Here is a 24,624-nt window from a genome sequence, read left to right on the forward strand (position 1 = left end):
ACAGAGAAACCCTGTCTCAAAATCAAAACAAAAAGTAAAAATATTAAATAACATGTTGCAATTAGTGAATTCTGGGGAATTTTTTCTGAAATAAGTAATACAACAACTGGAATTTCTCCACTGGACATCTGGAAGCAAGCTCTCTGCTGACTGTTCGCTCTGCAGGATAGGGGGAAGGATGTGGATGCCTGCCCAGCATCAACAATGGCTCACTTCCAAAGCAGCACAGGCCTACTATAGGAATGAGATGAAGAGTATGGATGGAACCCATGCCCATTTCTCTTATCTGCCTACTCACAAAATTAAAACTAATCAATATTCTGGCTCACATTATTTACAATACTGAAAACTCTTCCTCAAAGAATAAATTGTCTCTGGCCTTTAAATAAACTAACAGGCAGGATAACACACACCTTTAATCCATGAATCTGAAGTAAGGGGATCTCTTGAGTTCAAGGCCAGCTGGGTCTACAAAGCAAGTTCCAGGACAGCCAGGACTACACAGAAAAACCCTGTCTCAAAAAAAAAAACAACAACAACAAGAAGAAATCTTACTGGACTGTGTGGGTTACGTACTGCAAAAAATCAAAAAAAAAAAAAAAAAAAAAAAAAAACCTCTTCTAGTTCAGCTGTCAGCTTCAAGATTGAAGGCCAAGGGTAAAAGGCACACCTGTTATCCAATTTAGTCAAATGAAGTCTGTGCCAGTCAGTATCATGAAGGTTGAGAAAAAGAACGTTTCTACTTAAAGTCCACATCTAACACTGTGTTCCCATATGGAAGATTTAGCAGGAGATTTCTCTTAGTAAAATGTATTTATGTGTGCACGAGTCATGTGCATGTGGAGGCAGAAGACAATTTGTCAGCATCAGTTCTCTCTGTCCACTGTGTGGGTCCCAGAATATCAGGCTTGGCAGCAAGCACCTTTATTTACCCAATGAGCCACTTTGTCAGCCAAAGAGATTATATACTTTTCAACCTGAATATCCCAGACTTATCTATGGATAAATTAAATTCTAATTGTAGAAAAAGAAACTAAAAAATAAAACAAGGTCAGGGTAGTAACAACAACTTTTTTTTCTCCTTCTCCTCATCTATGTCAGTTTGATCATAGAAGACTTGCACCAACAAGACACAATTTTTTCTGTCTTTTTGCCAAAAAGAACTTTAGATATGCAAACATAAAAAGGACATGACTAACAGCATCCTTCGAGGCCACCAAGAGGGCTGCATGAAAATCTGTCACATGTGGGAAGCCATCACCATCATCTCTTATTCAGAACAACAACAACAAAAAAGGTTAAGTCAGTGTTTTAATATACTGATACAGATGCAGAACAAACACCCAGACACTACCAGTCCCAAAGCCTGATCACGAGCAGCTCCAGGAGGCCCATGGAAGCACTACTTTTAGAGTGTGGCGAGAAGTGGTGGGGAAGGCACACACTTACCTCAGCAGCGCGTCGGGCTTGCTTAGCTGGTTGTTAGGAATACAGTTCTCCATTAAGTCCTTATGTGCACTTGGGCTCTTGCTTGTGCACTTCTGCTTCTTCTCGTTTTTACTAGACGAGGAAGGAATGCTTCCGTTTGTAGCGCTGTGACTTCGAGGTGAGGAGTTCACAACTCCACTGGCATTTTTGTAATTTTTTGAGGAAGCAGTGCATGAGTCCTCTTTTAAGAGATTTTCTGTACTTCCCACAAGATCATTGTTTAACCTTTTACTATTGATATGATTTTCCATATACTCAATTTCTTGTATTTTAGAGTCTACAGGTTGTAGAATATTGTTGTTATTTATTCCAAGGTTATGTTTTTTGGCATCCTTGTCCTTTTCTTTCCCTTTTTCTCGATATTCTATCTCTGGCAGCGTTGTGGAAAGTTTTTTGTTGGCTGGGATGCCTCCGTTGTGATGTATAAGGATCGAGGAATCCATGTCCGGCAATCCTTTGGCTGCTACAGTACCAAAAACAAACCAACAAACAAACAAAAACCCATACTGGAATATTTAGCTTTTAAAAACACAGACTACACTGATTCAGTAAATGTATTTCCTAGGCCTAGAAATTCACTACATTAATCTCAGTAGAAACTTAGAAGCTGTAAGTACAATGCATTACACTAACTCCCAAGTTCAGACACATTTGAGAAAATCACCATAATATGAACTTTAAATAATTGAAAATTTGGCTTTAAAATACAACTCCAATTTTATAATTAAGTCATATATATATATAATATATATATGCATATATACATGTATATATGTCTGTAAATACATACATACATACATACATACATACATACATATCAAGTCAACTAACTTGGTCATAAGGGCAAGAGAACAAAAGCAGTTCATTTTTTAAAAGAGGACCTACCTTTAGTGAATATTATGGAAAGGGATTTACTATATTGGTGTATGCTAAAGGCAGAGCAGTCAAACAATGGCTATCCTCCCCAAAAGCCCTATTTTAAAAGAGACCTAAACTGGATATGGGAGATGGCTCAGAGTATAAAGGTATTTGCCACACAAGCCTAGTAACCCAAGTTCAATCTCCAAGACCCAAGTACAGGTAGGGGACAACTGACTCCACAGAGTTATCCGCTTACTTCCATGTGTGCGCTGTGGCATGTACACCAACTTATGCACATACATTTATACACCCACAAAATCTTTTTTTGAATGCCTAGATTAAACAAACACCTGATAATATTACTGAAAAAATTCAAATGAAAGAGAAGATATGACTTCTGATTATAGACATCTATTCTTTTTGTGACTATAATACCAGAATACTTATAAACAACTTTCTGTAACAGCTCAGTGTATTTCAGTGTGCTGAGTCTCTTTAAGAGCTATTTTGTACTACTTCAGAAAAAAAAAAAAAAAAAGGATTTTTATATAAATTATTTAAAAAGCATGACCTCAAACTTCTAACTCCCAAGACAGAAAACCAGTATTACTACAATTTCATCTATCACTATTGGCTGGATGTCCACAAGAAAAGCTCCATTAGAAATGACTCCATTTGCTGGTCACGGTGGCTTATGCCTTTAATCTCAGCATTGAAGAGGCAGAGGCAGGCAGATCTTTGGAGTTTTCTTTGTGAGTTAGAGGCCAGCCTGGTCTACAGAGTGAGTTCCAGGACTGGCTCCATAGCTACTGAGAAACTCTGTATCAAAAAACCAAAAAAACAAAACAAAACAAAAAGCAAGACCACATCTCCTTGCTCTACAAGAAGGCAACATCACATGTCCACACAACCATCTTGCTTATACTTTGGTTCCTGATATGCTTCAATTACAATGTTGTAGTCAAGATGTGTTTATTAGTAAGTATTTCTTAAAATTTGTAATGAAATATTTAAATTTTTAAAAATTAAAAATAACAAAATAAGGGTTGGAGAGAGGAGAGGACTCAACAATTAAGAGCACTTGTTGCTCTAAGACCTAGGTTCAGTTCCAGTATCACATGGTGGCTCAGAACAAACGGCAACCCCAGTTCCATGACTCCAGACCACTATACATATAAATATAGAAAAAAGTCCACACACACAAAATAAACATATATGTAAAACACCTTGTTCAGAAGCAGATGGCCCTCAGAGAGTAAAATACTGCATTCCCATTCTGTATTTCATGACCAAACAATGGCCCCAAGGAGGAATCAGAAAACTGCAAAATCTAAACTCTCAGCCATTTTTTTAACTGATAGAAAATTTGGCCAGCCTATTACGCCCACAGCTTCAGAGTAAAGACCTACCTTCCTCAGCCTCCTTTTCTTGCTTCTGCAACATTTGCTGCTCTGGAGGGAGGGCCTGCTGAAGAAGCTGCATGTAAAACTCGTTCTCCTTTTGAACTTCCTTTTGCTTCCTTAACCGCATCTTGTAGCTCACATAACTTTTGAAGCCAAAGCCCAAGGTCACCACAGGGTACCCAATACTAGAAAGAAGACAGCCCAGTCAATAAGTGTAAGCTCAAAACAAACAATACATGTGTCAAGCACATCAAGTTACTGAGACTGAAAATTAGAAAATAATTTCTAGTTGATGATAATGAATCCATACCCACAAGATTAGAGGTCTGGTGGACCATAGGAAAACATTTCCCATCACACTTTAGGGGTTCTTTAGCTCTAGGGATCCCCACAGGAACTAACAGATACAGCAGTTAATGTCTTTGAGGAAACAATGAGCTTTGTGCATTAGAATTTAGGCATCTTTATGTTTTTAAGAATGAAAAGGTATCTGGACATGATGGGGTCATTCATTGCTCACAAGAACTCGGAGGCTATGGCTCTACAATATCAAGTCAAAGTTATAGCACAGATCAGGGAAGGGCTTATGAAGTCCCACCCTTAGCTGAGGGGCTGTTAAAGCTACCCATGTTCCAGTGGATAACCCTACCCATGCACATACTGGCAGCACTGAGTGGACTCAGTAGGTTTTAAAAAAGAATACATGAAGTTGGAAGGGATAGTATATGTATATGCAGAGGGTAAAATACGGAGAAGGGAAGGAATGGGGGTAGATTTGACCAAAACACATTATATTCATGAATGAAATTCTCAAACAATAAATTTTTGAAACAGAACTAAAGGGTAGAGAATTTTATGGGTAGCCAAAAGTAGCCATGCTAAAGGTTAAAAAAAAAAAAAATGGAAAGGGCAGAAGGCAGTAGTGATGCATGCCTGTAATTCTAGCACTCCGGCAGAGGCAGGTGATCTCTGAGTTCAAGGCCTGACTGGGAGTTCTAGGACAGCCAGGGCTACACAAAGAAACCCTGTCTTGAAAAACAAAAACAAGGGCTAGAAAGATGGCTCAGAGGTAAAGAACATTGGTTGCTCTTCCAGAGGTCCTGAGTTCAATTCAACCATCTATAATAAATAAGTATTAAAAACAAAATCAAAAGGGCATTACTTAATTTTTAACATCAGAAGGTATAGTCAATTTTAGGCAATAACATTAAATTAATCTGTATCTGAGGATTAAAACCAATAGCTGCCTCTGTAGAACTAATTAAACACTCTGTCACACAGCAATTATAAAATCACTTATGTGTGTCAGGAATCATCAGGGTTGTGTCCAAGTTAAATTAAAGCAAGTGTATTTACAACTCTAAGACAGAAAGTAAAAATATTTCCTCCAACCAATCAGACTGCCTAATGCTTTTCCAAAGCTACAAACACTGTCAAACTCAAATTAAGGCTCCTTAAGTGCTAAAAGTATTAATAGTTTTTAATTAGTTTAAATGTGGTTTCATTACAAATTTAAAGTGATAGTGTTTATTTAATTCATTTGTTTGTAAAAATTTTAAAAAGTAAAAATAATAATTCCTATTTACTTGGGGGTTTGTACTTCTCACAACTGACGTAAGCAGAAATCAAGCTTATTTTCTAATATTTTTAGTTAAGGTTTAATCAATATTCACTGATTTTCATAAGAAGAAATGTTCCTTTTAAAAGTGTTAATAGTCTTATCATTTCTATAAAAGACTGGAAGCTTTAAGACATGGCTGTATCTAATCAAGACTTTTTGGAATCATCATCAAAATCATTTTTCAGATATTTACAGGCTTCACATTAAGTTAAGCACTTGACACATTGTACGTCCTTCCCATGACCTCAAAAGAAAAGTTAGAAAGCTGATGCTTAGACACAATGACAGGCTCAGCAACACAGCTGTTGAGACAGAGCTAGGACTTGTCTCTGAAAAGACTCACACCTTTACCAGCATGCTAATACTGATACAGGGTCCAGCCCAACTTACCATCCTACACTGAAATGCAGACTGAGAATATAGTTAATACTCACCAGTGAGCAGCAAATGGACGACAAAGGTCTACATGAAAATTTTTCAGATCTTTGAATCTAATTGCTGCTTCAATATAAACAAAGAGTATCCAGAGGGACACTGTGGGCAAACACACTCCCCTTTCTGTGGGAAAGCAGCAGAGAGACAACCATCAATGAGACACAACAGATGGGTCGTCTGGGAGACGCAGTCAATGATAGTCACTTTCATTAAGACTTCCAACTAAACTAAAAAGCAATTTGACCTAAACTGGAAGCTTTTCTATGACAAATAAGCCCACAAACTCATTCACAAAAATAAAAGGTAAACATCAGTCAAGAAATGTTCAGAATATATGTTCAACAAAAGATTCATAATCTTGGGCTGGAGAGATGACTTAGCGGTTAAGAGAACTGGCTGTTCTTCCAGAGGACCTGGGTTCAATTCCCAGCACCCACAATGGCAGCTCACAGCTGTCTGTAACTCCAGTTCCAGGGGATCTGATACCTTCATGCACATTTAAAAAAAAAAAAAAAAAAAGTTAAATAAATGATTTTTAAAAGTTTATTTAAGAAAAGATTCATAATCTTAATATACAAAGAGTTCCTTTAAAAAAAAAGCAATTAAAAAAAAAAAAAAAAAAAGGCAACCAAAGTCGGGTATGGTACTGTATGCCTATCTATGTAGTCCCAGCACTTGGAAGACTGAGACAGGAGGATGGCTTGAGCATAGGATTTTGAGGCCAGCCTAGGCAAATAGTGAGGTCCTGATTTAATAAGCAAATAAAGCCAATTAAAACCACAGAGGATGTGGCCCAGTGGCAAAGCACATGCTTAGCATGTAAAAAGCCATAAGTTCAACTCCAGTGATCCTAGCCACAAAAATGAAAGAAAAATGCTGAGTGAGGTAGTGTGCACACCTTTAATCCAAGCGCTCAGGAAGTCTAGGCAAGCTGAATCTTGAACCTGTTTAGTTCAAGGCCAACGTGGTCTACAGAGTGAGTTCCAGGCCAACCAAGACTACACAGTGAGACTCTGTCTCAAAAAAGAAAAGGGGAGGGGGAGGGTTGAGGGATAGGCAGCAAATAAAGAAATAGATGGCTAAAATATATGAGGAATGCTTAACTTTTACAACATTTTAAGGGAAATATAACTAAAACAATCAGATCCCTAATTTAACTCATTATTTTTTTAAAAAAGATTAAAGCCAGAGTGTATGGGGCTATGGTGGCCCACACCTTTAACCCCAGCACTCAAGAGGACTAGGCAGGTGAATCTCTGAGTTTAAGGCCAGCCTGGTCTATAGAGCGAGTTCCAGGATGGCCATGGCTACACAGTGAAGCCCTGTCTGGAAAAAAGAAAAATAAAGGAAAATAGATAATTCTATATAAAGAAGGCATGGGGAAGTTTTACCCTTAAACTAGACAATAATGTACATTATGGTGACTTCTTTGGGAGACAGCTTGGCAGTTTATACTTTAAGTGCCTGTACTTTTAACCCAAAAATCCTACTTCTAGATCTTACTCTAAAGAAATACAAGACACAATACCCATTATAAAAACCACTTACAATAACAAAGACTTAACTTAAATGTTCACTAACAGAAGCCATTTAATTATAACAAAACCATACAATAAAATATTGAAAGTTTTCTAAAGAACAAAGGTCTGGCCCATGCTTTACTCCAGCATTAGGGTGGCAGAGACAGACAGGTCTCTGAGCTCCAGGCCAGTCAGGTCTGTACCTTTTCTGACAGTAAGAAGCACTTGAAAAAACTTTCTTCACAGGAGTTCGTTTAAGTGAGCATGAAGATACCAGGGAGGTGAAAGCAACTTGCATCAAAATAAATAAAAATACAATGTGCAAACTGTATCTGTCAGTGCTGGAAAGGACAACTGGAGTGTTTATGAACATGGATAACATAAGGGCCCAAGTTCACAGAGACAGGACTAAGTCTGCTTCTAAGAGAAGGGATGCCTAGTCCCTAAGCTAAACTAGGAATCTCTGTGAAGGTAGCTAACAACCTCAATTGCTCTTACAGATCTAACACACCCAAAATAGATACTTTTACAATTAACCAAACTTTCAAATTAATTCCAAATTTGTTATATCCAGCTGAGTGTGGTGATACACACCTGTAATCCAAGCACTACGGAGGTAGAGGCAGGTAGAGCTCTCTCTAAGTTCAAGGCCAGCCTATTTCTACACAAAAGATTCCAGACCAGCTTGAGACCCTGTCTCAAAACAAGTTACATTTTTAAATATTTCCTACTTCCTACATAAATTTGTTAAGTTAAAATAAATACAAAAGTATTACTGAAAAAATAGGCAAAACTGAACAAAACATGTTATTTCTCCATTTATTCAGTGAATAATTCCACTGGAAGCTATAAAGTAAGCGTACAACCATATTACAGACTTTGTCTTGCTCCCTGGCTTTAACATTTAATAGTATGGGGAAAGGTTATAAAAATTGAATGTGGTGGCAAAAACCTAGAATTTCAGCACTTGGGAAGCAAGAGGATCAAGAATTCAAGGCCACCTAAAAAATTACAAGGCCAGCCTAGAATACATGAGACCCTGCCTCAAAGAAATCATCACCATGGGGGTAGAAAGATGGCTCAAAAGTTAAGAGCAATGGCTGTTTGCTAGTGGTAGTGGTGCACGCCTTTAATGCCTTTAATATCAGCACCTGGAAAGCAGAAGCAGGTGGATCTCTGAGTTCAAGGCTATCCTGGTTTATAGCGGGAGTTTCAGGACAGCAGGGCTACAAAGAGAAACCCTGTCTTGAAGAAAAACCAAAAGAAAAAAAAAAAAAAAAAAAAGACAACAAAAGAAGCACCGGCTACTCTCCCAGAGGTCCTGAGTTCAATTCCCAGCAACCACATAGCAGCTATAACAACTGGGATCTATAATGGCATCTGATGCTCTCTTCTGGCATGCAGGCATACATGTAGACAAAACACTCAACATAAAATACACTAACAAAATTTGAGAAAAAAAATCATCACCAACGTCAAGAAGTTTATGACACAATTATTACCATTCTCTTTGTGGCTCTATACAATTTTATCAAGCATTCTTTTTTAATTTTTTACTTTTATTCAGGCTTGGAACTCACAGAGATTCACCTGCCTCTGCCTTCCAAATGCTGGGATTAAAGTCCTGAGCCACTAACGTCTATCGTAAACCATTCTTAATCTTAAGAAATTTTAAAATTTAACATATGGAAGAAAAATTATCCCTCCAAATTATATATACTATACTCCTATTTTCCAAGGCCAATAAAAACATGGTATTTCTATTTCATATAGTTTGTTTGTCTCAGCATTAACTATTTCAAAGGAAAATATATTTGGCTATTCCAATGTGAATGTCACTTTATGAGAGTATCCGTCAATGCCTGGGGAATTCCCAACAGGTTCTATTAAGAGCTATGCTACTAGTTTCTTCCTCATTGAAACACTAAGAAATTAGAAAGGCTGCCATTGCACAACAGAGTCCTAGCACAATTGGGCTGGAGCCTCTGAGACATATAGATTAACCCCATCTTCATGTGACAGAGAAGAAACTGGGATCTAGAAACAGGGATGCCAATACATGGCCCAGGAGAAGGAAATACAGGTGAATAAAGAAAAATCTCTTGACTTAGACTAGACAGCAGCCACCTCGAGAACATTCTGGGTGGCTTGAAGTCAAGTCTGATCCTACAGTGGAGAAACCATGCTGAGTGGAGGCCTCCAACAGCAGAGCTTGGCTGTCTTCTGCAGTGGCCAGAAGCCCTTTCAGCAGTATTTACTGTCTGAAGGGTGATGCTGTTCCATACAGCTTTTACTATCTCGTGGTTTCTCAGAGTCAAAACTCTACAGGTTACAGTTGGGTCTGAGAATCATGTTTCACAAAGCTCTGCAGACAGTGAGACTCTGAGGACCAATGCTCAAATCCTAGCAGCACATGCCACATATGTTTTCATAGTGAGATGGAGCTGTCAAAATACCTCTTCTGATCCTGGTTCTAAATAACAGGATAGTTCAAAAAAAAAAGAAGGAAGCTGACTGTGTTATCAGTAAGAATCTATCTGAAATACAGTGCAAAGAATTAGGAGCACAAAATGGGAAGGAACTTAAAATGCCAGACAATTAAAATCTCGTGACATTAGGAGTAGTTTTGCCTACAGAAAACAAAGAAGCTATGGCAGGGTCTTCACTAAATATGTCAGCTGGGAGGGAGACCACTCATTCAGAGTGGTCCTATCAAAGTTTGGTACTCTGTCAGGCCCCCTGAAACTTTTAAAGCCAAATTCTGTCCATTCCCATATGTTTGGATAAATCCTTTTTGGAGCCTCTAAGAATCACTAAGCCCAGACAGCCTCCAAAGCCACAGAGAAACCCTGTCTCGAAAAAACAACAAAAAGAATCACTTAGCCCCAAACTGTAATATCATCTTGGGTTAAAAGTGCAAGGAGGACACTTGTGTTGTGACTCAGTATAAAGAACTATTTTCTCCTATGTAAGCCCAAAGTGAATGAGAGAGGCAGGAACGGCTGGAGTCCATACCACTGCACACTTCCAGTTGTAGAAAGAATAGGGCCACTATGTATGTATGTATGTGCTTGGGATTCTGAGGAGATTTTTGTTGTTGTTAAATTATTGGGTACACATGAATGACTTCTAGCCCTTCTTTCAATAAAAAAAAAATCCTGTTAACAGTCTTGTATGGTACATTAATGTCTCAACTACTCCACAAATCACTTCAACCCTTTTTTTCCCTTTTTTTGTTTAATTAATTTATTTTTTACATTCTAATCCCACCTAAACTCTTTTTAAGTTGGCATCTTTGCAATATAGATGCCAACTGATTCAAATAATTAATTCAAATTAATTATTGATTCAAATAATTTTAAAAAAAGAAAATCTATGAATAAAAATATATACAGCAAGGTATGGTAGAATACACCTAAAATCCCAGAACTCAGAAGGCAAGGGCAAGAGGATCGCTGTGAGTTATAGGGTGGCCTGGTCTATGTTAGTGAGTTCCAGAAAAACCAGGACTACCCAGTGAGATCCTGCCTCAAATAACCAACCCTACAAACCACCGAACATAGAAAATCTCACAAACCACCACCACAAGTCAAACAACATATTAACGTGTTTTGGAGAAAGGCAACTTTAAAATGTCAACCTTAAATAATTCATCCAAAGAATCCACATTTTAAAAACTTGAATCTAAAATTTCTAACCAAGAACTCATTAACACTTACCTGTGTGCCATACATACTGGACCCATACATATGTGCTAGCAGCAAAAAAAAGCCATTGTATGGGAATGAAGAGGAGACATATGATATTTGATGTAAATGCTACACAAACAAAAAATACTGAGAAGGCCTAAAAAGAAAAAAAAAAGGCAAATTAAAATCACATTTCAGAACTTGTCATTTTTAAGCACATTATTAAAAATCTTTGTTGAATAAAATTACTAAATACAGAGCAAGTTAACAAGAAATTTTAAACACTTAGAACAGACCATGTAGAAGCAGTGGTTATTAGCTTGCTTGACCAGCACACATGTACTAAAAAGCAGTAGGTAAGTCAACATTAAAGAGTATTACTGTTCACGGCTTTTAAGCCATGGGGAAGAACTGGACCAGAACTGAGGTTGGACCACAGTGAACACATTGGGATGCTAGAGACAGGTTACCTGAATGAATAAGAATTTTAATACTGAAAAGCTTCCTGTTTCCTCATAAACCATTCCTAAAGAGCTTCATTCTTTAAGGAGAGGCTTGTTGGAATGCAGATGAACCAAAACATTGACAAGAAATACGCTGGTGGTAATATTAATTATTACTACCTTCCTCTGGACACCACCATTTATTACCACTAAGACAAAAGCTTGAAGCCATCTTTTGGAAGCATGGATTTGCTTTGACCAAAGTGTCAGGCCTGGATTAGAGAGTTACTTGTAAGGTATAAATCAAAAGAATAAGCTCAGGCTATACCCCAAGCTCCCAGACAGTTTAAAACTTGTAGTCTGGAGACTCCAGGAGGGGCTTTGAGATCCTTCCAAACAGAGAGCTCTAAAAAAAAAAAAGAACCACTCTTCTATTTTATTTTTTGGGTAAGTAGTACTTTTCAATGAATTAATAAATACAATTTAATCTTCACTTTATTTCTCTTTTGGTTTTTTAGCTGTTGCTTTTTGTTTCTTTAATTTTCATTGTGAACAAGGTCTCTGTAACCTGGCTGGCCTGGAACTCAGTTTGTAGACCAGGCTAGCCTGGAATTCACAGAGATCTTCCTACATTTGCCTCTTGATCAAAGGTGTGTGCCAATGTCCAGCTTGTTTTATTTTGTAACCTACATTAACAGAAGCTCTTTGGAGTTTTCAGTAATTTCTAAGAATATAAAGGAATCTTAAGATTAATGAGAATCACTACTTTAATCCAATTACAACCTAGTGACAGGAGCTCCAGAGCACTCTAGAGTAAGACTAGGCAAGACCAAGTCCTCCATTGTGACCTCCATCTTGTAAACCTCCACCCAGTCTCCTCGCTTCTCTCAAGTGGGTGAAGAGGAGGAGACCGAACCATGGATCAATGGGCTTAGAACGGCCAAGCTTTAATCCACAGACTCAATTAGCTCATCCCAACACAGGCACTTCAATATTGCTAATAAAATCCATTTAAAACAAGTCAGTATCAGCCACTGAAGATATTCTCTTAATTAGAAGGGTAACTAAATCCCTCACAGTTGGAGAATAAACAATAGAAACATACCAGTCCCTGGTATCTGAAGGAATCATAGACGCTTCTGATGAAAAGCCAGAACGGCCACAGATACTCAAATCGGAACTCCAGGACAAAGTCTGCCAGGAGGACAAGTGCCCACACTACCAGGAATTTCAGGTATAAAAATGTACTGCAAAACATAAAAAGAAGGATTCAAGGCCATGCATAAAGAACCAGAAATAGGAATGCACTGTTTCTATTTAAAATAAATATAAATATCTTTATTTACCACGAACACAGTGGAGATAAAGTTCAGAAAGCTGCTACTTGTGGCCTATCTGGACTGTAAAAGCCTCCTTCTCTCTAAGCCTCGCACTGTCAAGATGATGACCAAACCTGCTCAGCTCCAATCAAGACGGAGGAAAAACACTAAATCTCACCACTACTTTAAAAGTATGCTACGTGTCTGACTTTAAAATACTGCAATGCTCTCAGAATGACATGGCTGAAAAGGCTCCAAAAGTGCTGCTTCCTCACCCTCCACACCTGCTTGAGAAATTCACTGTGCACCTCTGTGTGCTTCAAGAATTCTGTGCTTTCCTCTCTTCTTTTGCTTCTGGGCAAACAAGACATAACTGACTTCCCAAAAACGTGCCAAGGGGCAGACACCAGTCACTACCAAAGACTGTGGGCAGAAAAATGTCTGTTAAAGGAAATATCTTCAAACACTCTCAACTTGAGGGATAAATGTGTATTCTGAGTTCCCTCCTGTTCATGTTAAAGAGACACACACTTTGAGAAGTCAGTTAGTATACATACATAACCACTATACTAACCTCAAAATAAGGTAAGAACACAATTAAAAAAAAAAAAAATCGCAGGATGGTGGTGGTGGTGCACACCTTTAGTCCCAGCACTTGGAAGGCAGAGACAGGCGGATCTCTGTGAGTTCGAGGCCAGTCTGGTCTACAGAGTGAGTTCCAAGACAGCTGAAGTTACACAAAGAAACCCAGTCTCGGGAAAAAAAAAAAAAAAAAAAAAACCCAAAAAAAGGTTTCTAAACCAGACATGGTGGCATACACTTACAATCCCAGCACAGAGAAAGCTGGGCCAGAAAAATCAAGAGTTTGAGGCCAGCCTGGACTAGAACAACAAGTTCCAACCTAGCCTGAGCTAGAAAGACTCTACCCTAAAAAAAAAAAAAAAAAAAAAAAATTTAAAAACTGATCATATGAGTACTGGTGAAAATGTAAGCAGCTGAGAATGAATTTCCACACTGTGAAAGGGATGATACCCAAGAGAAATGCACACTTGTCTCCAGACTCACTGATATTAACAATGACTGTTAATATCTAGCAGCCAGCTACAGATCAAAGGTAAATTAACATAGAAAAAATAGGGTTTTACACCAAGTAATACTACTCAGCACTGACAAGAAGTAATCCAGGAGAAAGCTCAAAACTATCCACCAAGAAGCTGTGCAAAAACGCAAACTTCAGGAAATTGTTACCTGGTCTAGAGAGCAAGAAAGTTTAAGAACAAGAAATGGTAGTAAACACTTTTAACCTCAGCAAAGGCCAATCTCTGAGTTCTAGGCCAGACTGGTCTACTAGAGAAAAAAACCTAGCAGCAGCAGGAGCAGCAGCAGCAGGCCAAAGGTAGTGAACCCTGTTAGACAAAAGCCTAAGAACTTTGGCTCCGAAAGGACATCTAATCAAAGACCTTTCCTGTTTGGTCAAATGGCCTCATTACACATGACTGCAGTGGCAAAAGGCTATCTGTCCCCTATAAACCACTGAACATGCCTCCTGGGATTAACCAGTTCACCCAGGCTCTGGACTGGCAGACAGAGTCACAGCTGCTTAAGACTCCCCACATGTACAGACCAGAGACATTCAGGAGGAGCCAAGGCTGCTGGCCTGTGCTAAGAGGAAAGCTTCTGGCAAGAGGAAAGAACATCCCCACTAAGAGACCACCTGTCCTTTGAGTGGGGTCAATACTGTCACTGTGTTGGTAGAGCAGGAATGCTCAGTGGGTAGTGATTGCACATTACAGACCCAATGGAACTGGTAGTCTTCCTGCCTTGTGTCTAAAGGTGGGTCCCTTGTTGTACCAGGGGTCAGGCCAGGCTAGGACAGCTGGCCACAGGAAGACCCCACGACTGCCTTCACACAGGTTAACTCAAAGACAAAGGCCCTGGCTAGACTGGTGGAAGCTATTAACTTTACCCTGTTAGAAAAGGCAAAGGCTGCCATGTGATGGTGGTGCACAGCTTTAATCCCAGCACTTGGGAGGCAGAGGCAGAGGCAGGTGGATCTCTGTGAGTTCCAGGACAGCCTCCAAAGCTACAGAGAAACACTGTCTTGAAAAATAAAAAAAAAAAAAAAAAAAAAAAAAAAAAAAAGCCAAAAAACTTGTCAACAAAATGGGTTAAATGTACATAAACGTAATTTGCAAAGTACCCTTCAAGAGATAGCTCTGCAATTAAAAGCACTTGTTGATTCCCAGAATCCACACAACAGCTCATAAATGCCCATAATTCCAGTTCTAGGGGATTCCCACATCCTCTTCTAGCCTCCAAGGGCACCAGGCATGTACTTGGTACACAGACATATGGAAGCAAAACAAAACACTCTCAGACACAAAATAAAATAAACATTTAAAAAATTAGTTGCTTTTGTTGTTTGTTTTTCAAGACAGGGTTTCTCTGTGTAGTCCTGGCTGTCTTGGAACTATGTAGACTAGGCTGACCTTGAACATGGAGATCCACCTGCTTTGCCTCCCAAGTGCTACAAGGCACATGCCACCATTGCCTAGCTTTAGATACAAAAAAAAAACAAAACAAAAAAAAAAACAAGGTTGGCACAGTGGTTAAAAAGACAAAGTAAGGAGAAAAGGCCATATGCGCGCATGCATGCACACACATGTGCGTACACACACACAACACACACAGAGGGTTTCTCTGTGTAACAGCTTGGGCTTGCCTGAAACTCACACTGAGTTCTAGGCTGGCCTAGAACTCAGAGATCTGCCTGCCTCTGTCTCCAGAGTGCTGAGATTAAAGGCATGCACCACCACCTCCCTGCACAATATTTAAAAATATTTAAATATTTAAAGCTTTCTGGGGATTGAATCCAGGGTCTTATAAAGACTAAGTATGTGTTCAACACTTAACGATACTCCTAGCAAGAAACATTTCTGGCCAGGCAGTGGTGTATGCCTTTGATCCCAGTACTTGGGAGGGAGACAAGCAGATCTCTGTGAGTTCAGGGCCAGCCTGGTTTACAAAACTACAGAGAAACCCCTGTCTCGAAAAATCAAGAAGGAAGGAAGGAAGGAAGGAAGGAAGGATGGAAGGAAGGAAGGAAGGAAGGAAGGAAGGAAGGAGGGAAGGAAGGAAGGAAGGTTGACTTCTGTAGATACAGAATGGTTTCTGTTTGAGGATGAGGACAAAAACAAAATTCAGTTGGAGGATTCACTCTGTACCCTATGAAGCCACACAGGTAAAAGGCAGCAAGAATAGGGATATGATATTTAAACAATACAGAATTTGCCATCTAGCATTAATTTCTTTTATTTTTAATTTTTGTAATAATTATTTTATACATGAGTGTTTTGCTCTCATGTGTATGTATGTGCACCACAGGTGAGCCTGATGCCCAAGGAGGTCAGAAGAGGGCATTAGACCCGACACTGGAGTTCCTGGTGGCTGTGAGCAGACATGTGGGTGCTAGGAACCAAACCCAGATTCTCTGCAAGAGCTCTTAATCACTGAGCCATCTCTCCACCCCCCCTACTGTTAATTTCTAACATTAATTCTTAGAACTTCTGTGAGTCTGACATAGAAGTCAAGGAGCCCAAAGTAAAGAAACAGTTCCATCCCATTTAAGTCCCATCTTCAGTCCCACTACACTACAGCTGTGCTGGCCAGTTAAAGACAGAGCCCACCACTCCTTAAACCCTCAACTAACTATGAAAAGCAAAGAACATTTCAATAGAAAGAACTGAGTCCTGCCTATACTTAGAATTATAAATGACTTCAGAACTTAAAAACAAAATTTCTGTGGTGCAGAACTGTTTCTAGACACTAAGGAAGGAAAGCCAGTCTCTTGGCCATGTTTTAAAGGCATTTAAAAAAATGGCACCATAGGGAAGGCCAATAATGGTGGCACACACCTTTTCTCCCAGCACTCAGGAGGCAGAGGCAGGCAGAGCCAACCTGGTCTACAGATTAAGCTTCAGGACAGCCAAGGCTACACAGAGAAACCCTGACTTGGGAGTGAAGGGGGTGTGGCATAGGACTAGCTGGAGGGGTGGAAATACACAGTTCAGTGGTAAAGCATTTGTCTAGCATGTGGAAGGTCTTGGGATCCAGCCCCAGCATCGTATGCACAAAAATAAGCACTAAAGTATATTTCTGTATTATGTAAACTGGTAAGCATACACTCAATAGCTTCCAGTTCCTTAAACAAATACCAGCCCTATGACCCAGACACTTCTCTGCTAGGCGTCACCCAAGAGAAATATGAGTCTCCAGACTCTCATGGGAATGCTGGGTTGGTTTACTCTCACCTACATATCTTTTTTGCATGTTTAGTCATCTGTCAAATGTTAATTCAAATCTACACCTGAATTCTGAATCCTACCTCTCCTTGTCATTCAATGTACGAGATCTTTTTTTTTTTTTTTTTTTTTTTTTTTTTAATAAGATTTTGTTTAGTCAGGCAGTGGTGGTGGACATTCCCAGTAATGGGGAGGCAGAGGCAGGTGGACCTCAAGTTCAAGGCCAGTCTGATCTATTCAGTGAGTTCTAAGATACCAGCACTACAAAGAGAAACCCTGTCTCAAAAAACAAACAATAAAAGTTTTTATTTTTAATTATGTACATATACCTATGTGAATACATTGTCTGGGCCCACGTCAGCACTTCACTTATGGAAGGCAAGCACTCTTAATAACTGAGCTACATCCCCAGCCTGATAATCTCTGGAGCTGTCCCTGCATGGTAGCTGAAGGAGTATAGTTATTATTCCCAGGTGGAAAATGAACAGTACTACCAATTGCTCTGTCCAAAAGGCACTCAAGGAATGACAGAACCCCAATTTAGCAGGCAACATTCTATTTCAAAAACAGGATAGCAGTACCCACAGAACAGCAGCCTGATGAATATTTTTGATATCTTAATCATCTAAATGTAAGGCAGTACAAATGGTGCTTACTGGTGACTATTCTCTTATAATTCTGCAACTTCCAGATTGGAGGTGGGGTGGGGGGGGTCTTTCAGACCTTTGATATTGCTTGACTATCATGTTCTGCTGAGTCTATTTAGAAGTAAAGCCATCTAAGTAAATCTAAATGGTAAACACAGGCCACATCCCAGCTTTTCCTCAGGCTCCCTTTTTAGGAAGGTCTCCTTTGAAGTCTAGAGACAGCCTAATTAATAGAGCTGATTTCCCCTAGATTCAATCTTGAATTCTACTGAGTTGCTTTAGTTACAGGTTCAGAGAATTTACAACAGGATCAGGAACTCAGCTTGGCATCACTTCATCATCACCCTTACCCATGAGAGTGTAGGGAAAAGCACATCCTCATTAGTCCCTGTTCTATATTCTGAAGATCCTGCGATTTTTCTCAAATTAAAGGAGATGATATCCCAAGGGCATTTCAAGATATTTCTTTTCATCCATGAAGAAAATGATTGAATACATTTCTACAGACACATCTAATTACATGATTTATGGCTAATTTGATATATCCTAATAATTATAAAATATTGTGAATAAATGAGGTGTAGTGGCACCCACCTTTAATTCCAGTACTCAGGAGGTATAGGAAGGAGGATCTGTGAGTTCAAGGCCAACCTGGTCTACAGATTGAGTACCAAGACAGAGAAATCTTGTCTCAACCCATCCCCCCCCCCAAAAAAAAAACTGTATGTAAAATTTAGAGCATACCTGCAAAATAAATTTCTAACATTATAACATTTTTTGATAGTACTGTATGCTTCCATTAAAGTTGTCAATGAAATTTAAAAAAGTATACACTAATCATGGTAAATTTTGAAAATAGATCCTAACTACAGGCTTTTTATTCTCACTCTAGCCCCAACAGTGTCATTTACAGCCACTTTTACTTGAATCCATCTAGCAACACTCTCCGTCTATGGATTCATCATCCATAATTAATGGGGATAAGGCGTGAACATTCTTCTTCCTTCCAGGGCAGTACACCTCTTTCCACTGTCATCAACTGCTTGTCTGGAGTACACATAATTACCACGGGCTAGTCGTCCATCCTCAGTTCCTGACCTTTTCTCTAGGCAGACTAATGATCTGCTGGTAGTTATCTGTCCCAATCCAGGCTTCCTTGTCCTCTCATAATGGCAACTATGAATCACCTTTCACATTCAATGCTAGTTTACTTCCTATCAACCCCCTTTGTCTTCTCTGTTATGGAGCACTACTAGAATACTGGTCTAGTCCCTTTTTCTCACTGGCCAGCTGTAATTGCAGTCCTGTTACTCAGAGTACAGTCTACAGCACAGCAGTATCACTATCATGTGTACACTTTTTGAAAAAGCAGAATTTCAGGGCCCAGTCCAGACCTACTTCATCTAACCTTAATTTTTAACCAACCCCCTATGCCTGTGCATATACTAACATTTGAGAAGTGCTGGCAGCATGGCATGGTTTGATTAGAGGTCTCCTCTGAAATTCATGGACTGATGGTAGTTGGGGGTGGGGCCTTAGAGAGGTAACTGGGATTAGATAAAGCCATGGGCTCATGGCTTCATAAGTGAGAAAAGGACTAGAGAGCCGGCTCGGCCATTAAGAGCACTTGCTGCTCTAGTGGAGGACAAGAGTTCATTTCTAGCGCTCCTATCAGGTGGCTCACAGCCACCTGTAACTGTAGCGCCAGGAGATCTGATGACCTCTTCTGACTTCCGCAGGCACCTGCACTCATTTGCAGACACATACATTATAAAAATAAAATAAAATAAAATGCATCTTTAACAAAAGAGAAGGTGGAACAGCAGCAGCCAGGGACAGCAGCACATGCTTATAATCCCAGGTACTCACATGGCCAAGGCAGGAACTTGCATGTTCAAAGCCAACCTGGAAAACATGAGACCTCATCTCAAAGAGGAAGACACCTAAGCTGAAACAGCCTAGATCTGTTCTGCCTCATGAGGCAGCCAGAAGGTCCTTATTAGATGCCAAGCAGATGTCTCTTAATTCCAGACCCGGGACCTCTTAGCCCCAGAAACTTAAAAAATTATATATTTATTTATAGGCTGGGTGTGGTGGTTCATGCCTTTAATACCAGCAATTGGGGGCAGAGACTGGTTTACAGAGCAAGTTCCAGGACAGTCAGGGCTCCACAGAAAAACCATGTCTGGGGGTAATTATACACTTAGTTATATATAATTCATTTATACATTGAGATGGGATCTCTAGCCAGGGATGGTCTAAAACTTCCCATGTGTTTGAGGATGACCTTGACTTCAGATCCTCCTGCTTCTACTTTCTAAGTGTAGAGCTCTACAGCCATATACCACTGAGCCTACTTTTGCAGTGATAAGGATCAAGCCTTTTAGAGTGCCTAGTGCACTCTAAAAACTGAACAATATCCCCAGGCCAAGAAACACATTTTAAAATAAATTACAGACCCAATTACACACACACACACACACACACACACACACACACACACACACACACACACACACACGGAGGGAGGGAGGGAGGGAGGGTGGGAGGGAGGGAGGGAGGGAGGGAGGGAGGGAGGGAGGGAAGACTAAGAAAGGTATGGGCATATGCCTGTAAGTCCATCATTTGGAAGACTGAGGTGAGAGAGTGACTAGTTTCACCCATCCTGGTGGATTCATCATTAGAAAGGGAGATTTAGCTAGACCCTGTCTCAAAAAGAAAACCCAACCAACCCGCTCACCCTCACCCCCTAAAAAAAGTCATGCTCTCTCAGAAGACTATCCACATAAATAACCAGCTCCACTCCAGGCTGCTGACCAGCTTCCTCTCATCAAGTACAGTGAAAGCTGTCCAGAGTTAGCATTCCCACTCCTGCACACTTCTTTCTAGCTAAGTAAACTGCCCAAAGCACTTCTATTGCTGCTCATCCTCCAGCACTAAATAATCACGATACTACTGCCTCTGAAGAAAGCACCCCTGCAGGAGGTGGGACCCTCATGCATCCAAAAGGCAGAGCCATGCAGATATTCCAGGCTCTGAGTTCAGCCTGGTCTACAGAGTGAGTTCCAGGAAAGCCATGGCTACACAGAGAAACTCTGTCTTGAAAAACAAAGGAGGCAGGGAGGGAGGGAGGGATCACTAAAATAAACAAACTTTTATAAATTTGGGGGTATGACATTTTTATAAAGAGCTGGACTGACCATAAAGCTATCAAGAACAGATACTCTGAAGTTCTAGAATCTCTGCTTCAAAAACACTTAGAGGGTGCATGTTGCATAAGTGTGAGTCTCTATGCACATGTGGAGGCCAGAGGATGTTGGGCATGCTGTTCTTGCTTGCTGCCTTACTATCTTGAGACAGGGTCTCTCACTGAACCCATAGCAGCCAGTAAGCCCCAGTGATCCTCCTGTCTCAACACCCCACAGCACTAGGGTTACATGACCACAGTGGTCACACTTGGATTTTTAAACTCAGGTCCTCAAGCTTGCTCAAGTGCTCCTACCCACTAAGCAATACCCCCCCACTCCCAAACCCTTTAAAAGTATGGAATTTTAACAGTATGGAATGTATGAAGTTGGGGACCAAAAAAAAAAAAAAGCCTCTTGGGAGACAGCAACACACAGAGAAAATTTTTTAAATAATTTTAAAACTGTTGACAGTGGGAAAACATGGGAAATCCACTTAAATCTACTATTTGTACAGACAAAAAACAATCTACTTAATCATACATGCATTTACATCTCACTTGTTAAGTTTTCTAAATGGGTGCATATTAATTATCTCATTTTTCCTCCTAACTGTGAAGTAGGAAAGACAATCATTTTTATTTTTTATTTTACAGGAAAGAACCCTGAGGGACATGAAAGAAACTAACTAAAAGAGCACAGAAAGCAGAAAACCAATCATTCTACATGGGTGTGGCTTGAATGGATACCACAAATGTCTATTCAAAGAAGTGCACATAGGGGACTGGACAGATGGCTCAGTGGTTAAGAACACTTGCTGCCCATTCTATATGGAGAGATACCTTGTCCAGGGATAGACACAGGAGTGTGAGGAGTAGGAGGGTGCCTTGGTCCTGCCTCAACAAGATGATGGGACAGACTTAGTAGACTTCCTAGGGGAGGGCTTACCCTCTCTGAGGTGCAGATAGGAGGAGGAAGGGGAGTATGGGGAGCAGGAGGAGAAGAAGGAAGAGGAACTGGGATTGCAATGGAAATATATATATATATATATATATATTTTTTTTTTTTTAAAGAGTCCTTGCTGCTCTTGCAGAGGACCTGGGTTCAGTTTCCAGCACCCACATCATGGTTCCCAACTATCTGAAACTCCAGTTCTCGGAGATCTAATGCCCCTTTCTGACCCCAGCAGGCACCAAGCACACACATGGTGCACATATGTACATGCAGGCAAAACACATGTGAAATGAATAAATCCTATTTTTTGTTTTGTTTTTTGAGACAGGGTTTCTCTGTGTAACATGGCTAGAACCAAGTTTTTAAAAATGAGCAAATATGCTCTTATCAAAGAATAAAAACTCAGATCTTCATAAATTTCCAGTTGATAATTACACACACACCACAAAACAAATTAAAGGCTCTTTACAAAAATAACTATGTCACAAAAAATGGGTAAGTTTCTACAATCTCTGTCCCTTCTTTTCTTGAAAGAGGGTCTCACTATGTATCCCTGGCTGGCCTCAAACTCAAATATCCACCTGCCTATGTCTCCTGACTGCTGGGATTCAACTCATGCATTGAAGAGCCAGCCAGTGTGGTCACTGTGTCAGAGAAGCATGTCACCTAAAAACAAAAATTGAAAGCCAGGCAGTAGTGGTACAAGCCTTTAATCTTAGCACTGGGGAAGCAGAGGCAATTGGATCTCTGTCTATAGACAAAGTTCCAGGATAGTCAAGGCTACATAGAGAAACCCTGGGGAAGAGGGAAAGGAAACAGATGAGAGATGGCTCGGTGGCTAAAAGCACTTACTGCTCTTCCACAAGAGCCAGGTTCAATTTCCACCCACCCACTGAACCAGATTCAGTTATGGTGGTTTACAAGCTTCTAGAACTCCAGCTCCAAGGGATCTGACATCCATCCTCTTCTAGCCTCCTTAGACACTAGGCACATATGTGGTACCCATACAAGTATGTAGGCAAAAGAGTCAAACACATAAAATAAAATTAATGTTAAAAGGTTTTAAAACATTATAAAAGACAACCTGTTTCTAATGTCAGTTGAACAATAAATCACAAGCAGCCCCTTGCAAAGCTTAGAACAGAAAACAGTTCATCATGCGTGAGAAAGACTTATCTCCATTACTCTCGTTTAAGACAGAAATCCTTTAAGATTTATTTAATATTTTATGTATACAAGTCTTTTGTCTGCCTTGATGTCTATGCACCTTGTGTGCCCTTGGTACCTACGGAGATATGGAGACCAAAAGAGGGCACTTGATGCCCTGGAACTAGAGTAACATGTTTGTGAACCACAATGTAGATTCTGGGGATCCAACACAGGTCCTGTGCAAGGCCAGCCAGTGCTTTTAACCATGGAGGCATCTCTCCAATCTGAGACGAAATTCTTGCTCTGACCATCATCCATGGCATTCATTCTCTCTAGTGTTCAAGTGTTCTCCTTATAGGGCAGGACAAGTACTGACTTTATTATTGAGCCATTAACTTGGTTTTTAAAGGTGTTTTGAAGGTGAGCATAGTAGTATAATCTAGAGACAGAGCAAGATTATTTCCAGACACTTCCTCTGTGCTGGGATCACACTTGCTCAAATGCATCAGTGACACAAACCAATCTAAGATGAGCAACTTTCACTGCTTCAGTTCACTATATGCAAAACCTATTTCTCACAGAGGAGATGGCAGTGAGGAATAAACTGCTTCTGATTTTATAATACAGTTACTCAAAATGATCACACTGTCCTTAATGGCTATAAAAGAAAAAAGGCAATGAATGCTAGGCTAAGGTGCTTTGGAAGTCTGATGTACTGAGACCCAGAAGATGTCAGGTAAGGGGATCGTCAAGTTAAAGATATAAAACCTCAAAAAATATCCTAAAAGTTATTGTTTGTCTTAGTTTCCATTGCCAGGACACACGTGCTTAAAGTAAGGTCACGAGGCATGAATCATCTAAAGGTTTGAAGAAATCCACGATGTAGAGTCTAGCAAAGGTGTATGCTGTTGCCTGTGTGCACCATCTCACTTGAGCCACTTGTTACACAGCCAACTTTTTCTTCAGAACCCAACTCTTGAAAACTGTCCAAGTAAAACAATTAACCCAAACTGAGTAAGCCCAGAGAACAATCAGTGCATTTGAAGAGAATGTCACACTTTATGAAGTAAGTCAGTATTTCACCCAACTAGGTCTGTATGTTATTGTTTTATTTTATCATTTTGTGTGTGCTCACATGTACCATGATGTGTGTGGAGGTCAGAGGACAACTTGTGAAAACAGTTTTCTCCTTTCACCAGGTGAGTCCCAGAGACTGAACTCAGGTTGTGGGGCTTCTCAACCCATCTTGCTGGCCTTGTGTTTCCTAGATTTTTACCTGATTCTGTAGACTCCTAGAAAATAACAAAACCACACATACACAACCCAGTGGGCAAATCTGAGAGAAACAGCCCTAGAAAAATCCTCTGGAAATGTGAATATTCACAGGACAGCAAATGAGTCCATAGCCGACAGGGTTCATAGCAAGAGTAAGAAATTAATAAAAGTATCAAGTTCCTAAGCCTACATTTAAACCAATCCCCAAGACTGTGGAGGTTCAAGAACGGCTCTAAGCAATCAACATGGAGATGAAAGGAATATAGGCTCCTACAATGGGGCAGGTTCTGCAGATAACCTAAACTGGACCACTTGCCCTCATCCCCTCCTCAAC

The 24,624-nt window shown here is 39.9% G+C and overlaps 1 protein-coding gene across 1 annotated transcript in view; it reads right to left on the bottom strand.

Annotated features, from left to right (window-relative positions):
- Positions 1 to 24,624, bottom strand: part of Maco1 (macoilin 1) — a 65,620-nt gene that overhangs the window by 35,223 nt on the left and 5,773 nt on the right. The window contains exons 2-6 of the mRNA XM_051173759.1: positions 12,566 to 12,707; positions 11,048 to 11,174; positions 5,808 to 5,931; positions 3,759 to 3,937; positions 1,450 to 1,951 (exon numbers count right to left, since the gene is read on the bottom strand). Coding sequence (XP_051029716.1) covers positions 1,450 to 1,951; positions 3,759 to 3,937; positions 5,808 to 5,931; positions 11,048 to 11,174; positions 12,566 to 12,707 — 1,074 coding nt within the window. The remainder of the gene's footprint in view (positions 1 to 1,449; positions 1,952 to 3,758; positions 3,938 to 5,807; positions 5,932 to 11,047; positions 11,175 to 12,565; positions 12,708 to 24,624) is intronic.

Source organism: Phodopus roborovskii, unplaced genomic scaffold (genome assembly GCF_943737965.1).
Source record: "Phodopus roborovskii unplaced genomic scaffold, PHOROB, whole genome shotgun sequence".
Classification (NCBI taxonomy): Eukaryota; Metazoa; Chordata; class Mammalia; order Rodentia; family Cricetidae; genus Phodopus; species Phodopus roborovskii.